Source organism: Toxotes jaculatrix, chromosome 17 (genome assembly GCF_017976425.1).
Source record: "Toxotes jaculatrix isolate fToxJac2 chromosome 17, fToxJac2.pri, whole genome shotgun sequence".
Taxonomy (NCBI): domain Eukaryota; kingdom Metazoa; phylum Chordata; class Actinopteri; family Toxotidae; genus Toxotes; species Toxotes jaculatrix.
The window spans coordinates 140,001-154,886 of record NC_054410.1 but is presented as its reverse complement, the minus strand read 5'-3'; the positions used below and the strand labels follow the sequence as shown (position 1 = coordinate 154,886).

The 14,886-nt window shown below is 48.3% G+C and overlaps 2 protein-coding genes across 4 annotated transcripts in view; one reads left to right on the top strand and one right to left on the bottom strand.

Annotated features, from left to right (window-relative positions):
- The first annotated feature begins 6,037 nt into the window (after positions 1-6,037).
- On the top strand, positions 6,038-10,319 carry LOC121197089. Of its 2 annotated transcripts, none has more exons than XM_041060487.1 (11): positions 6,038-6,220; positions 6,294-6,356; positions 6,617-6,679; positions 7,067-7,123; positions 7,193-7,255; positions 7,795-7,878; positions 7,962-8,024; positions 8,109-8,171; positions 8,377-8,439; positions 8,991-9,119; positions 9,478-10,319. In XM_041060487.1, exons 1-11 carry the CDS (start codon positions 6,124-6,126, stop codon positions 9,756-9,758), a joined length of 1,026 nt encoding a protein of 341 aa, XP_040916421.1. In that variant the 5' UTR covers positions 6,038-6,123; the 3' UTR covers positions 9,759-10,319. The 2 variants fall into 2 exon arrangements, with proteins under 2 accessions (XP_040916421.1, XP_040916420.1); XM_041060486.1 differs by having other exon boundaries at positions 7,190-7,255.
- The window catches only part of mapkbp1 (mitogen-activated protein kinase binding protein 1), a 26,147-nt gene continuing 21,565 nt past the window's right edge, over positions 10,305-14,886 (bottom strand). Inside the window, exons 26-31 of one of the 2 annotated variants that reach the window (XM_041060485.1) lie at positions 14,845-14,886; positions 13,981-14,062; positions 13,310-13,785; positions 12,440-13,171; positions 11,856-11,941; positions 10,305-11,427 (exon numbers count right to left, since the gene is read on the bottom strand). The exon at positions 14,845-14,886 is cut by the window's right edge and continues 156 nt beyond it. In XM_041060485.1, coding sequence (XP_040916419.1) covers positions 11,185-11,427; positions 11,856-11,941; positions 12,440-13,171; positions 13,310-13,785; positions 13,981-14,062; positions 14,845-14,886 — 1,661 coding nt within the window. In that variant the 3' untranslated portion in view covers positions 10,305-11,184. Of the gene's footprint in view, positions 11,428-11,855; positions 11,942-12,352; positions 13,172-13,309; positions 13,786-13,980; positions 14,063-14,844 lie in introns of both variants that reach the window. The other variant, XM_041060484.1, reaches the window with a different exon arrangement.

The window sequence follows — 14,886 nt, the reverse complement described above, 5'->3', positions numbered from 1 at the left end:
TGGCGGCAGAGCTGCCGTTCCTTCAGACAAGACTGAGGGCGAGCGAGAGCACGGTGGAGCAGCTGAGGAGGAAGAATTCAGGTCCTCATCTTCATCCTGGTCAGATCAAACCTTTATGGACACGTTGTTAGTGTGTTGAACTCCTGGTTCCTGATCCTCACGTCGTCCCTGCTGATGTTTGGAGGCTGGACGCTGATCAGCATCAGTCAGGGTGACGTGTGAGGATGTGGAGTTTCAGTCCAGTGAAGGAGTTTGTCGTGTTCTGCAGTGTGTACCATCGGTTCCTCTGTTGTGCTCTGACGCTGTGAATGTGTTTTCTCTGCTGGTTTCAGTCCTGGCAGCCAGACTGTGTAAAACCGAGGGTCTGTTGGAGGAGCTGAGGGAGCAGATCTCAGGTCAGATTCACTCATCTGGTTCCTTTCCTTCAGAGCTGGATTTAATCACCAGCTTCATGTAACACGGGTCTTTGATGGTCAGTGGTTCCTCTGTAAGTCCAGGACCAGACTTTGTAAAGTGCTGTAGCCTTGAACCTGATCATTTCAGACTGAACTTGACAAAATCAAAGCAGAGGTCAGGACCTGAAGTGAAGCTGTGACTCCGGATGTGTTGGTTTAGACTTGTGGTTCTGACGTGGCGAACCTGTGCTGACCCAGACCTTCACAGTCCGGCCTGGAGACTTATGATTGGCAAAAACTTTGGTCTCTCGAGAAATGAAACCGATGATTTCATGATCTGTTGCTGACGGACCTGAAAAGTAACGTTGAGGCTCAGCTGGGTGTGAGAGTCACAGTCAGAGTCTCCGTGAGCGGACTGTGAAAGCACAGTCAGTCAGGCTTCTGTCCAAACTGTTCAGTCCAGGACGAAGTTTCAAACTTCAGCATCATTTTCCAGCCTCCAACAGTTCAGCGCTGTCCCAGGAGTCTGAGAGTCGACCGACTGTCCGTCAGGAGCTGAACCCAAACTCTGAAGGTGAGTTTCAGTTTATCAGCTGATCAATCGCAGCCTCATTTCATCAGTAAGTCATTAATCCTGTCATACAGATATGGCCCCTGTCAAGTTACTGCTGGATACAAAGGAGCTGATGTAATGTCCTAACAGAGTGAAGCCTGTAGCGCCTCCTGTGGCTATAATGTTTATTACACACTGCTGAAGTGAACCAAGCTGCAATTATTAATCAGTTAAATTCAGTTAATTGACAAAAAAACATAATCAGTCAAATCAGTTCTGTTGATGGACACACTGCAATCTGCATCTGTGTGTGTGTGTGTGTGTGTTTCAGCTCTGCTGAGTCGATTGAACTCACTGGAGGACAAACTGAACTCGTCTGCTGAGAGAGACCAGCTCAGCTCCATCCTGGGTGAATAATTCATTCATTCATCTGTTCATTATGCAGTTTGATATTCACTCACTCACTCACTGTTCATTTCTTCAGAAAATGTAGAAAAATCGTCATAAAACAATTCAGCTCAATAAAAACTCAGCAAAACTTTGCTTTGGAATAAATCAACGAAACTGAGGAAACAAAGGTTTGAAGAAGTGAAGCTCTTCATGAATTTATTCAGTCAGTAAACAACCTGTTCATCCATTCATCTGCTGCTCAGACGTTTGTAAAAAGTGAGATAACCCAGGGGAAGTCTGGTTCAGTCTCACATCTGTTTCCCTTCATTTTTCACTGACTCATGAAATGATTTGCTTTTTCAGATCAGGTGTCACAGGTGAGAGATGGGCTGAACTCCAGTCAGCTGCACCTGGACCAGCTGAGGAGAAGCTCTGCAGGTCAGTCACATGATGCTAGCGATGGAAGAAGAACTGATTTTTACTGAGGTTTAAGAACCAGAGCAGCAGTGTCAAAGCTCTGCATTCAAAAGTAAAAGTTCTGATGGGTAAATGTACCTCAGGTGTCACAGGAAGAGTATTTGTTCAGTGATTTACTGTCACATCTTATGTCTTTGGATCATTGTTACTGATGCCTTCATGTGATTCATGTGTAAACAGGTTCAGACTTTTTTTTTGTTCAGATTTATTGGATTTGATGTCTGAAGTAAATAAAAGAAGTTTCCAACATAAAAAACAGAACCTAAAAGACTAAAATTCAGTCCTACAAACTCTGAACCAGCAGATGATAACATGATAACATGATAAACTGAATAAACAGCAGGCATTAATAGAAGTGAATCATTTCTACCACAGAATCATTTTAAGTCCTGATTTACATGCTGAGTTATTTCTGATCTGACACTTTATCTGTCAGATGAAAGCAGTGGAATTAAAAGTGGAACATTTCCCTCTGAAGTCTGGTGCAGGACAAGTATTAAATAAGATTACACAGAAATACTCACGAGTATACATAATCACATGATCGGCGAAGCAGGTTGATGTTGAGAGTGACGCCATGTTTTTGTGTTCTGTGTCTTTTCAGACCAAACAGCTCGACTGTTCTCTGTGGAGAGTCAACTGAAGGACGCAGAGAGACACCTGGACAAGGTGCAGGCTGAAAACACAGGTGAGAAACACCTGGGCTGTGATCTTCACTCGCGGTTTAACTGATCCAGGCTAACATTCTGTTATCAGGTTAAATGAATCCAGATAATCTGAACACATCTCGCCCTCTTATTTTGAAAGGAAGGTGAGATGATGTGTTCACAGATCAGTTTGATTTCCTTTGTTTTATGTGACAGATTATAAATAAAGGTCTTTAAATGATGAAAATTAGGTTTAGGATGATACAACAACACACAGTGGCCACAACAACGAAGCATCCACCTACTCAGAGGCCACTGCACACCTAAACATTTACCTTGTTGTGAGTCATCAACAACTCTCAAGGTGTTGAGGTAAATACCTGGAGTCCCCAGCAGTCAGTCAGAGGTGAAGCAGCCTTTTGGATGAAGGCGAAACGTCTCGAGCAGGTGCAGCTGCCTTCAGACAGATAATCCCACCACACGCTTCCCAGGCTTTGTTACTGCGATCAGTGATTTCCTTTAATGCAGGGAGAGTGATTCTCTGAGCCGCAGATTAAAAGAAGGACGTCCTGAAAAGAGTCAAATCATCAGTCAGACACGGTGTGGTCGATGTCCAGATGAACTCTTTTTAAACCTGATTTCAGCTCAGTCGCAGAATGTTTCCGGTCTGAACAACAGACTGAGCGTCGGTGAGCGTCGACTGGACGAGCTGCAGACGCAAACCACAGGTGAACAGAGGCAGAGACATGTCAGGGATTTCACCTCATTCGCTCACTCTGCTAAACATCTTAAAGAAGAAATAATCTTTTCTCCTGAGAGTCCGAGGACGTGATAGCGGTTTGTTCACAGCTGTGGATGTTTACAGCCTGACCTCTTCTTTTAGGGGGAATCTCAGCTCTGAACAACAGACTGACAGAAACTGCAGGTCAGAACAACCAGCCTCACGCTCATAGTCTTTGGTTTAACTAATCCCAAACTAACATGTTATCAGGTTAAAATAATCCTGTTCATCTCATCGTGTGGTTGTTCAGATTCATGTAGAGGTTTGATGTGCTCATGTTAGATTAGGTGTTCCTGAAGAACGGTGCTCTCTTACTGCTCCTGGAGAAAGCTGCTTTCATGTCCATGTACACGTGAGAGTCAGAGTGTGACAGTGTGACAGCGGAGACATAGAGACACGACCTTCAAGGTTTAACTTCCTGTCACAGTTCAGATGAAACTGACTGACTCTCAATCATCCTGTAAAAGTCTGAAAGAATTTATGACACAGGTACGACATCAGCACAGGTACAACACAGGTAGCTGAGGGGCAATCAAGCAAGCGAGGGCAATCAAGCAAACGAGGGCAATCAAGCAAACGAGGGCAATCAAGCAAGCGAGGGCAACTTCACAGGTCAGTAAACGTGTCTGTAACCTGACAGAGATGATTACCTGCACGCCTGCTTATTTACACTGGTTTAAAGTGGCCGTGATGTCTCCTGTGGTTTGATGTGTCATTAACAGTGAAAATCAGGTTTATCTGTTGAAACAATGCACTGAGTTGAGTTTATTCATGCAGTTCACAAACAGATCGATTGATTGATTTCCCTGGATTTCCCTCTTTATCCCTCCATCTCACACAGCTGAAGTTTTTGCTGTGAAGTCCAGACTGACAGAGGCGGAGACGCAGGCTGCAGGTAAACACAGGAGAGCTGAGGCCGCAGGTAAACACAGGAGAGCTGAGGCCGCAGGTAAACACAGGAGGGCTGAGGCCGCAGGTAAACACAGGAGAGCTGAGGCCGCAGGTAAACACAGGAGAGCTGAGGCCGCAGGTAAACACAGGAGAGCTGAGGCCGCAGGTAAACACAGGAGAGCTGAGGCCGCAGGTAAACACAGGAGAGCTGAGGCCGCAGGTAAACACAGGAGAGCTGAGGCCGCAGGTAAACACAGGAGAGCTGAGGCCGCAGGTAAACACAGGAGAGCTGAGGCCGCAGGTAAACACAGGAGAGCTGAGGCCGCAGGTAAACACAGGAGGGCTGAGGCCGCAGGTAAACACAGGAGAGCTGAGGCCGCAGGTAAACACAGGAGAGCTGAGGCCGCAGGTAAACACAGGAGAGCTGAGGCCGCAGGTAAACACAGGAGGGCTGAGGCCGCAGGTGCAGCTACAGGTCACACGGACAGAACAGGCCGCTGAGACACAGGAACTCCCAGCTCACTGTCAAACCTGCTGTGTTTCCAGATCAAACCTTCAGTCTGATGAACCTGCACAGAAAACTGAATTGGACAGAGACTCTGCTGGACAAACTGAACACTGGTACAGCACAACGATCTGTCCATTCATCCATTCATCAGTCAGTCAGTTCAGAGGCTGGAAGCTGAGTGTGGTTGTTTGGAGAAATCTTACAGTTAAACAACACAATGATAATCATCAGTCTCAACTCTTAAAAACCTGCTGACTCATTCCGTCTGTGTTCTCAGAGCTGTTCAGCCGACTGAGCGTCAGTGAGAAACACCTGGAGGATCTGAAGGCAGAGCACACAGGTAACGCTCAGACTCACTGTCTGTCTGCACACCGAAACTGTGACGTGATAAAACTCCTGACCTCTAACAAAGGAGAACCCTCAGAGAACCTTCAGAGAACCTGATGATCCTGACCTCATTTTTCATCTGTGTAGTGAATTATAAGTTTTACAAGTAACACTGAAATATACACAAAAATTTCAATAATACCTGGACGCTGCCGCTTCTCCCTCCGACGAAATCCGACGAAACCGGACCGAACCTGCCGTTCTGCTGTTTCCCTGGTTCCTGCTGCTGCTTCCGTTCTGGACTGTGCCGTAGCCTGGTCATCGCGGCCCGGTCGTCACGGCGTGTTTTTTCCCACTGTGACCACACTAGGCCTGCTCCCGAGCGGACCGTCCTGGCGTGTGGCGGGATCGGCTTGTGTGATCGTCTCCGCTCGCCGGTTCGCGGCCTGACCGCTGGCCGCTGCCTCTCTGCGGTCATTCCCGTCCGCCGCTAAGCTCCACGCGTCCTCGCAGCTTCTCCGACTCAACCGCCGTACAGCTCCCTCAGTGGACCCCGCTGCTACACTGCGACGGGTCGGCCTGCGTCCACAGAGGCTCCCGCCGTCAGTTCTGGACGGACCGTAACTCCCGCTCTTTCGTGCTACGTCACCACAACATCCGACTACGTCATCCGAGCGCCCGTCACCTGACTCCGTTCAACATCCTGCCAGCGTCAACTTCCGCCTCAATGATTTCAAAACAAAAGCCTCTCGAGACAGCGTTATTCAACACCGGGTCTCATTTTAAACGAATTCATCACCGACAATAAGCTGGACCAGCTGTCCCATCTTCCTCCTCTTCCTCCTCTCACCCAGCCCGGCCATCAGCAGGAGGGTGCCCCATATGAGCCGGGTTCACAGGGAGCTGTGTCTGCTGATCTGGGGTCAGACTCTGGGTCTCTGCTGTAGAAGTCCATGCTGGCTCTAACCCATAATTCCACAGTCTGTGTGCCTTTAAACCAAACTTTGGTCATGTGACCTGGTTACAATTTTCCAAAATAAAATACCACACATGAATCACACACGCTTGTTAACATCATGCTCTGTGTGTTTGACAGTTCCACCATGGGGCTGTATGTGACAGCAGACTTTGGTTATTAAAGGATTCTCACTGTGATGATCATGTTGGAAAGTTTCTTTGTGTTTTCAGTTCAGTCTCTTCGTCTTTCCTCCATGGAGTCCACACTGACAGACAGCAACAGTACTTCTACAGGTACAGTTCACTTCCATTAACAGATCATTCTAGATTTATCTGCTTCGTCCGTCATATTTACTTTCCTCTGTAGAGTTGTTGAGCAGACTGAGAGTCGGGGAGGAACAACTCGAAGATCTGAGGACAAAAAACAGAGGTGAATGTTTACTGTTAAAAACTCATGTCATCAAAGTGGAAGTGGTTTGCAAAGGGACAGATCTGAGGATTCAGACTGAAGCTGTGCAGACTCGAACAGATTCACAACAGGTGCAGACGTTTGAAAGAAGAGATCTCTGGATGATTGTCTGAGCAGTGTGTGCTTTGAGATGACGGTGACCGCTCTCATCACATATCATATTTGAAGGCTGAGGAACTCTCCCACAAACATGAATGAACTCTGAGCTGTTTTCTTTTTAGAGCTGGAGCTGAGACTGAGTGTCAGTGAGAAACATCTGGAAGATCTGAAGACAGAACACACAGGTAACACTGGAAACAGAGAGTCACAGTCAATAAAGGCAAAATGCAAAAAATCAGTTGTGAACCCTGATGGTTCTTGTTGGAACATCTCCGACTTTTAAACTGCTGAAGCTCATATTCAGATTCCTGCAGTTACAATACAGATTTTACTCTGATCTTTCTAATGTGTTCAAAGTTTAGGTTTAACCCCTAATCCTAACCCTAACACACATCTGTTCACCACAACATCAGGAAACATGGGCTTTATTAAATCAGTGCAGTGTCAATGTAATTGAAATGTTTTTAACTCTCTACCCGCTGGTCGGTTTGATTAAAGGATCCTGACTGTGATGATCAGTCAGTCAGTTTGTTTGTTTGTTTATTTATCTGTGATTTGTTCTGTTGTTTCAGTTCACTCTGTCCAGCTTTCCTTGCTGGAGTCCAGACTGACAGACAACAACAACTCAGGTAGAAACATATTCACTTTATTATTATCACTTAATGCATAAATGTGATCAATAAATCAATCTTCAGCAGCTCTGGAGCTCAGACTGAGAGTCAGTGAGACCCAGCTGGACGACCTGAGGACAGCACACACAGGTGAGTCACTTCCTGTTGTCTTATTACTGTGATTCCGTACAGTTACCAACACACCTGCTCCGTTTGTTTTAAATGAAAATGTCCACAGAAACATTCAAACACAAACACATGAAATCAGTCTGATAGTTATTTTTCATCAGTCATGTAAACCACAGCATGAGTCAGCGCTTTGTCAGAACAACACCATAAAAACAGACACGAATAAAAGAGAAGTGACAGGAAAGGTCACAAAGCAGATGTCAACTTAATAATGACTGAAATAAAACACAAGCAGCTGTGAGAGGAGGCCTGGGAACACAGTTAATCCAATCCAAGCACGGACATAATTATCAAACATTTATTACTTTTAATAAGACCACAGAGGATCCCAGGAGGTTCCCTGAGGAACACCTTAAATAAAGATATTCTGAACTCTCGTGGTTCCTTAGAGAACCTCAAACACGGATGTTCTTGAAGTAACTTTTCCTCCTGAGAACGGAGGTGGATCTGTGTGGATCTCTGAGGACGCTGAGTGTGTTAAAAAGTTAAACTGATTTCAGTCCAGGAAGCCGAGCTGTCAGCTGTGACTTTCAGACTGAACGTCACTGAGGAGCAGGTGGATGAGCTGAGGACTCAAAATACAGGTGACCTCAGTTAAATCACGCGTGTTCACTGTCATATTGTGTTTGCTGTTTGGTTTCTAACGTGATGTGGTGGATGTTTTCAGTGGGAGCAGCCGAGCTGCGTTTTGTTTCTGACAGAGCGACTGCAGCTCAGAGAGAGGCTGAAGGTAACGTCACATGTTTCCGTGTTTCTGTGGTTTTTGGTTCGTACTGTAAATGAAACGTTCTACATCAGAGTTATTTGCTGTCAGTGCTGCAGGTCCAGCTGACAGCTGGCGAGGCCGCTGTGAACCAGCTGAAGGCAAAGAGTGAAGGTAAACACAGAACCTCAGAGTCTCAGCTGAGGTCCTTAAACTCCCTGTGGAGTCTTAGACCTCTAGTTTCTCAGTAAGGGAGTTCCTGTTCTGTCTCGATCACCGTGCATGAGCGTCTGCTTCAGGTTCAGCTGCTCCTTCACAATAAAAGACCCACAGTCTGTCACAGTCACAGCTCTGACTGGATTTCCTGTTTCCTCTTTAGAGCTGGAGCTCAGACTGAGAGTGAGTGAGAAACAGCTGGAAGATCTGAGGACAGAGAGCACAGGTAACACCCTGAAGGTTCAACGCTGAGGACGTTTCTGTGTGACGGATGACCACGTGCAGCAGATCACAGACAGCAGCTCATTCATGTTACAGCTGTATGGAAACGTCAGAGAATAATCCCCAGGCCTGTTCCTGAAGACATGAATGATCTGCTGCCAGGTGTCAGTACCTGTGATGCTGTCAGTGCCTGTGATACTGACACCTGCACTAAACGCTTCATCCAGAATCTACCAAGGTTCAGAGCTTCACTAAAACTAAACAAGTAAAAGACAAAATCTTTATGAGCAAATGTTGAAGCTGAGCTGTTGATGGCTCTTAACGATCTTCATCAAAACTCCACTCAGTAATTATTACATTTATTTAGTGTATTAAAATAAATACCACAACTTCCTGTTGTGCCTCAGCAGACAGAACCTGCTGTACATGAGTCCTGAACTGGACTGGACTGGACTGGACTAGACTGAATTGGACTGGACTGGACTGTGTTTAGAGTGAGGTGAAAATGTTCTCAGCTTATTTTTCTGTAAATGTATAAAAAGCTGTTTTTCCCAGACCAGCTGAAGGTGGCGTTTTCAGCCGGTCTTACTGATTCAGGATCAGTTGGACCATTTGATGAAGAGACGACTCTGATCTTCTCTAAAACCATCTGCAACATCGGACAAGCCTACAACCAGACTGCAGGTGAACATGACCCTGCTTCATTTCCTCTGTGATTTCTCTGACTTGTGGTTGATGATGTGTCGGATGGTTAAAGGGCCAGTCCTTCATTTTCTTCTACTCCTGGTTCCAGTTTTCCTGCTGTTTTACCAGTTGTTCCAGTTCTGAGTGAGAGTGATGGTGGTGGGAGGGAGGGCTGATTAACGAGCTGATTGGCTTCATTAGGAGAAAACGCATTTTTCTTCTGAACAGAAGAGCTTATTCTTCTGATTTAAAAATAAGTCAGAGCTGCAGAGTGTGTGTGTGTGTGCTACCTGTTGGCTCACCTGTTTTTGGCAGATTGTTCCTTTCGTGCCTGTTTGATTCTGTGTTTGTTCCTCAGGTGTGTTCACAGCTCCGGTCAGAGGCGTTTACTTCTTCAGCTTCACGGCTGCAGATTACCTGAAGGGCTACATGGGTCTCTACCTGTACAGGAACAACCAGCCAATCATCTTCAACCTGAACCTGAACGATCATGGCGGCTATGCTTCCATGTCTAACGCCGTGGCTCTGCAGCTGGAGGAGGGCGACCAAGTCCGCCTCAGTCTGCCGGCCAGCTACCGACTTTATGACGACTCCCGAAACTTCAGCGTCTTCTCTGGATTCCTGCTGTTCCCGCTCTGACAGACCCAGGATCAGGGTCCGAGTGAGACATCATCCAAACAATAAGCTCCCAGAACCAACAGAGGAAAATAAAACGTGTTTGCATCTAATAAAGCTTCTTCACATCTCAGGAACACCTGGAGGGAACAGATGATTAGATTTCAGAGGTCAAAGGTCATTGTGACCTTTTTGGCCATAATTCAAGAGTATTACACTAAAGATTTTACTCACAATTCCCAGTTGGGCAAATTTTGCCCAGTCTGCCCAGTCTGCGGTAGCTGACCTGACCTCAGTCGCAGTCAATCAAACATGCTTGAATTCTTTGAGTTCGGCAGCGTGAACTGATCACACACTCAGCTGGTCTGTGTGTTTAAACTGTCCAGGGTTTGATTCGTTCAGTTGGTTTGACACATCATGTCTGTGAGATCTGCTGAAGCCCGTCTGTTAGCGTGTTAGCATGTCCTGTGAAGACTGAAAGTTGTGCAGTGTGTCCCCAGATTAAAGCTGTTTCCAGAACAGCTCGGCTGCTGTTTACACTCCCGTCAGATCAGCTGACCAACACAAGCATCACAAGTCAGAACTTTTATTAAATATAAACATGAAAACAGGTCAAAGTGAACTTTGACCTGTTTATTAGAAACAACGTGAGCCCAGATTTAAACCAACAAACCCCCGAAGTGTTTAATGATTCTAAAAACTTACACCCTCCATTAACAGTCATAACAAAAGTCTAAAAACATCAGTGTGTAAAGTGCTTCCTGTTTCAGGTGAGGACAGTGTCAGTGTTCAGTGGTGTGACAGGTGAAGCTCAAACTGCTCAGGATGTAAAAATCACACCTGAACTCCTGAGGAGCAGGAAGTCTCTTTCAGGTTCAGCTGAACTCAGGGAAGAAAATTTACATCAAACACAAAAACAATAAAGTTTCAAATCAAACAGTGACAGAAAGTTTCATATTGCTCTTTGTTGCTTTAAAAAGTCTCTTCTCTACAGTCTAACATCGTTTTTACAACAATAATCAATAATCCTTCAGACTGACGGGACGCCAAAGCTCCCGTTCCCTCCAGACAAATGGCGGGAACTTCACGGAATGAAAACAGAGCCAGAGGAGTGGGAACATCCTCACGGTTCGGTCGGAGAAACGTCTTTAAAAAACAAGCTCAGAGCTGCGAGTCTCAAACTCACCTCAGCTTTTTACAAAACAGATGATCTGTCGTCTTCCTGTAAGACCACAACAATTTTTTCAAAATAAAATCTCAAAATGGAAATGGCTTCAGATCTCTCATCTGAGAGGATGAGGAGGAAAAGAGAAGAAACGAGAGAACAAAGGAAAAACTGAAGAACAAAGAAGGAGGTGGATTTAGAGCAGCTGAAGAGATGGAGAGAAAGATGGAGGAGGAGAATGGGGAGGGGAAAAAATGAAATCCATAGTAACTGATCCAGATCAGCTCAGTATGTGGTGGTGTTGATCCTCCTGTGTACGGCCTGCAGCAGGAGCAGAGAGTACTCCTCCAGCAGAGCAGCTGTCTTCACCTCCCCAACTCCTCCCAACCCCCCCTCTGCTCCCAGCATGCTCGGGGAGCTGAGCGGCAGGGAGTCCAGCTCTGCCCTCATGGCCTGGAAGGTCTCTGATAGGAGGATGGCCATCTGACACCGGTCTGGGGCGGAGTCATCAGTGGAGGAGCCGCTCACCTGGAGTAGAAGAGACAGGTGAGATCAGACTGAAGGAAGGTTAACCTGAAAACACACACAGGTCCTTCAGGGACCCCCAGGGTCCTTCAGGGACCTTCAGGGACCTTCAGGGTCCAGAGATAAATGAGGATCTCCTGCTGAACTGGATCAGTCCTTCCTCAGGTCTTAGTAACTACTAAGGGAGGAACCGTGGAGACTGAACCTGGACAGACTTCGTACGGAGTCAGGTTGATCGCAACCCTGAACCGGATCAGTCCAGTCCAAGAGCACATGACACCTCACAGTACAAACCAGCGACGTCAGACCAGATGAGAACCCAGGTGATTAAATAACAGCTGATCCAGGTCACACGGTGATCACGTGACAGCTGACGTCCTGCCATCGTTTATCCAACAGCTGGAAACAGATGTTTCTGACTGAACACTCACCTGCCTGTACAGATGTGTGGCTCTCTTAAAGCAGCTCTGCAGCTCACTGGTCAGAGCCCTGCAGGTCTCCACACTGATTGGCTGGTCTGCACACAGAGAGAGAGAGAGAGAGAGAGAGAGAGAGAGAGAGAGAGAGTGGGAGAGAGAGAGAGAGAGAGAGAGAGAGAGAGAGAGAGAGAGAGAGAAGCAGAAGTGAAGGTCACTCTATCAATCAGCAACAAACCACAAAGATTCTTCCAGTTCATGAAGGCAAAGTCAAAGTGAGCGGCAGGAGTGTTTCTGCTTTCTGCTCATGTTAGACACATCTCACTTCTCCTTTCTGAAGCTGACAGCTGATTGGCTCATCTGCCTCCACATCCATGGTTTCATTGGTCGATCAGACAAAACTGATGATTTCTGTTTTCTCTCTTCTAACTTGAAGTGTTGGGAGAATGGAAGAGTAAAAATGAAGAATGACAGACGAAGAACGACAAGGAAAAGAGGAGCGAATGTCTCACCAGTCAGCACGGAGTGAGAGGACGAGGAGGACTGCAGTGATGAAGAGGGGGTGGGGGGGTTGAGAGGAGGAGGCTGAGAGTCCAAACCTGCGTCATGCCCTTGCTCTTCAGTTTGACGCTCCTCCCCCTGCTGGGGGGGAATCAGGGGGGGGACGGAGACCGCAGGAGGCCGAGACGAGGAGGAAGAAGAGGAAGAGGTGGCGGCAGTCTTGGATGATGGTGAGAAGGAAGCCAGGGAAGGTTTGTCAGGGAGCGGTCTGCTGCTGCCGGGGACCCGAGCCTGGAGGCCGCGGGTGGGAGGAACTGCCTGGTTACCATGGTTACCCGCAGACAAAGAGAAGGTGGAGGTGCCGGCAACGATGGGGACAACGGCGATGTGGGGGGGTGGGGCCAGAGCGGCGTTGGAAGGCACCACGGCAACCGGAGGAGGTGGAGTCTCTTTGACATGAGAGCAGGAGGTTACCAGTGATGACGATGATGATGTCACTGCAGGATCCTCAGAAGGTTCTGGAATGTTGAGGGCGTCTCCCACAGAGACGGAGCGGGACATCTTGGCCATGGAACTGGCAGTGGGGCTCATGTAAGAGCGCGGCGCTGACTGGGTGGAGGAGGATGATGAAGACTTCCTTGGTGTGGTGGCAGCAGACGGAGCAGCAGCTGCTTCCTGCTGGGGGGACCTGGGGGAGACGGGGCTGGGTTTCTGAGAGAGCAGGGATGTGGATGATGGGAGGCATCTGGGGGACAAGGGAAGGGTGGTGGGACGCTGAGGGAGAACCTCTGTGGACAGACGAGAGGTGAACTGGGAGGAAGAGGGGTCACCTGAGGGAGAGAGAAAAAAGTTTCATATAAGTCCTTCAAGCTGCATCCAAATCATTAAAGACAAATCCAGGTCTTGGGTTGACAGTTTGGGGTGTAAGGTTACAGCTGCCCTCTGTCTCTTGGTGTCCAGATGTTTACCTGTGTCGCTCAGCAGGCTGTGGACTGACTGGGCCTTCCGGAGCCCAGAGGAGGCGCTCAGATGGGACGTGGCAGCCCAGGCCGTCGGGCCCACGTTCCTCTTGGACTCCACAGATGTCTGAACCTTCTTCTTCAGTGGGGAGGGTCTTTGGGCCTGCTGAACAAAGGAGGTCTCCCCCTCCTCAACCCGGCTCAGGAGCTGATCTGAACCCTGCTGGACCGGCTTCCTGACCTGAGTGGGCTGTGTTTGGTCATGGTTGCTCCTGTTCTGGGATTGGATCTGATCCTGAGGGGAGGAGGTCTGGTCCTGGTTCTGTTTATGGGTTTGTTCCTGGTTCCATGATACCCTCCTGTCCTGGGTCCGGTTCTGATTCTGCTCCATTAGAGGCCGGACCTCAGAGACCAGAAGATGGGCCTTTACCTCCCCTGATCCTCCTCCCCTGCTGGTCTGAGACGGGAGAGGAAACACAGCCCGACTGAGGACGAGAAGAAAAAAAGAATTGATGAAAAAGAGGAGAAAAACGGAGAGCCGTCCTCTGACACCACGTATGACAAACAGAACTGGGACAGATACCGGCTCATTGTCCCAGTCTGCTCCTGATCTGGACACTGAACATGTTCAGGTGCAAACTGACGAGCTGTGATCAGAGTGTAGTGATGTGATGTTTCACCTTCCAGCTGAGCTCTGGGACAGGAACCTCGAGGAAATGCTGAGACTCTCGGTGGAGCTGTGAGACGCTCTGCTCGGACTCCCTGTGGACACACAGGTTATATTCATTTACTGAGGGACATCAGATACAGAACTGACTTACAGGTCCACCTGCACGTCATAGTCCACTGTCAGTCTGTGATGGTGATGGTGGTGGTGGTGGTGATGGTGGTGTACGGGGGTGGTGTATGGTGGTGGTGATGTGGTGGTGGTGATGGTGCTGGTGTACGGGGGTGGTGTATGGTGGTGGTGTACGGGGGTGATGGTGGTGTATGGTGGTGGTGTATGGTGGTGATGGTGGTGGTGTACGGGGGTGATGGTGGTGTACGGGGGTGGTGTATGGTGGTGATGGTGGTGGTGTACGGGGGTGGTGTATGGTGGTGGTGATGTGGTGGTGGTGATGGTGCTGGTGTACGGGGGTGGTGTATGGTGGTGATGGTGGTGGTGTACGGGGGTGGTGTATGGTGGTGGTGATGTGGTGGTGGTGATGGTGCTGGTGTACGGGGGTGGTGTATGGTGGTGGTGTACGGGGGTGATGGTGGTGTATGGTGGTGGTGGTGATGGTGGTGTACGGGGGTGGTGTATGGTGGTGATGGTGGTGGTGTACGGGGGTGGTGTATGGTGGTGATGGTGGTGGTGTACGGGGGTGGTGTATGGTGGTGGTGATGTGGTGGTGGTGATGGTGCTGGTGTACGGGGGTGGTGTATGGTGGTGATGGTGGTGGTGTACGGGGGTGGTGTATGGTGGTGATGGTGGTGGTGTACGGGGGTGGTGTATGGTGGTGGTGATGTGGTGGTGTGTGTTAGACCCTGAGCTCCTGCTGTACCTGAGGCTGAGAGGTCAGCCAGGGTGACAAAGTGCTCCTTCA

Bases quoted from the DNA above. Each gene is read 5' to 3' on its own strand.
- LOC121197089 (XM_041060486.1), top strand. From the start codon at position 6,124: ATGATCATGTTGGAAAGTTTCTTTGTGTTTTCAGTTCAGTCTCTTCGT. The intron at 6,221-6,293 runs GTACAGTTCACT...TTTCCTCTGTAG, and splicing joins CAGCAACAGTACTTCTACAG to AGTTGTTGAGCAGACTGAGA. The intron at 6,680-7,066 runs GTAACACTGGAA...CTGTTGTTTCAG, and splicing joins TCTGAAGACAGAACACACAG to TTCACTCTGTCCAGCTTTCC.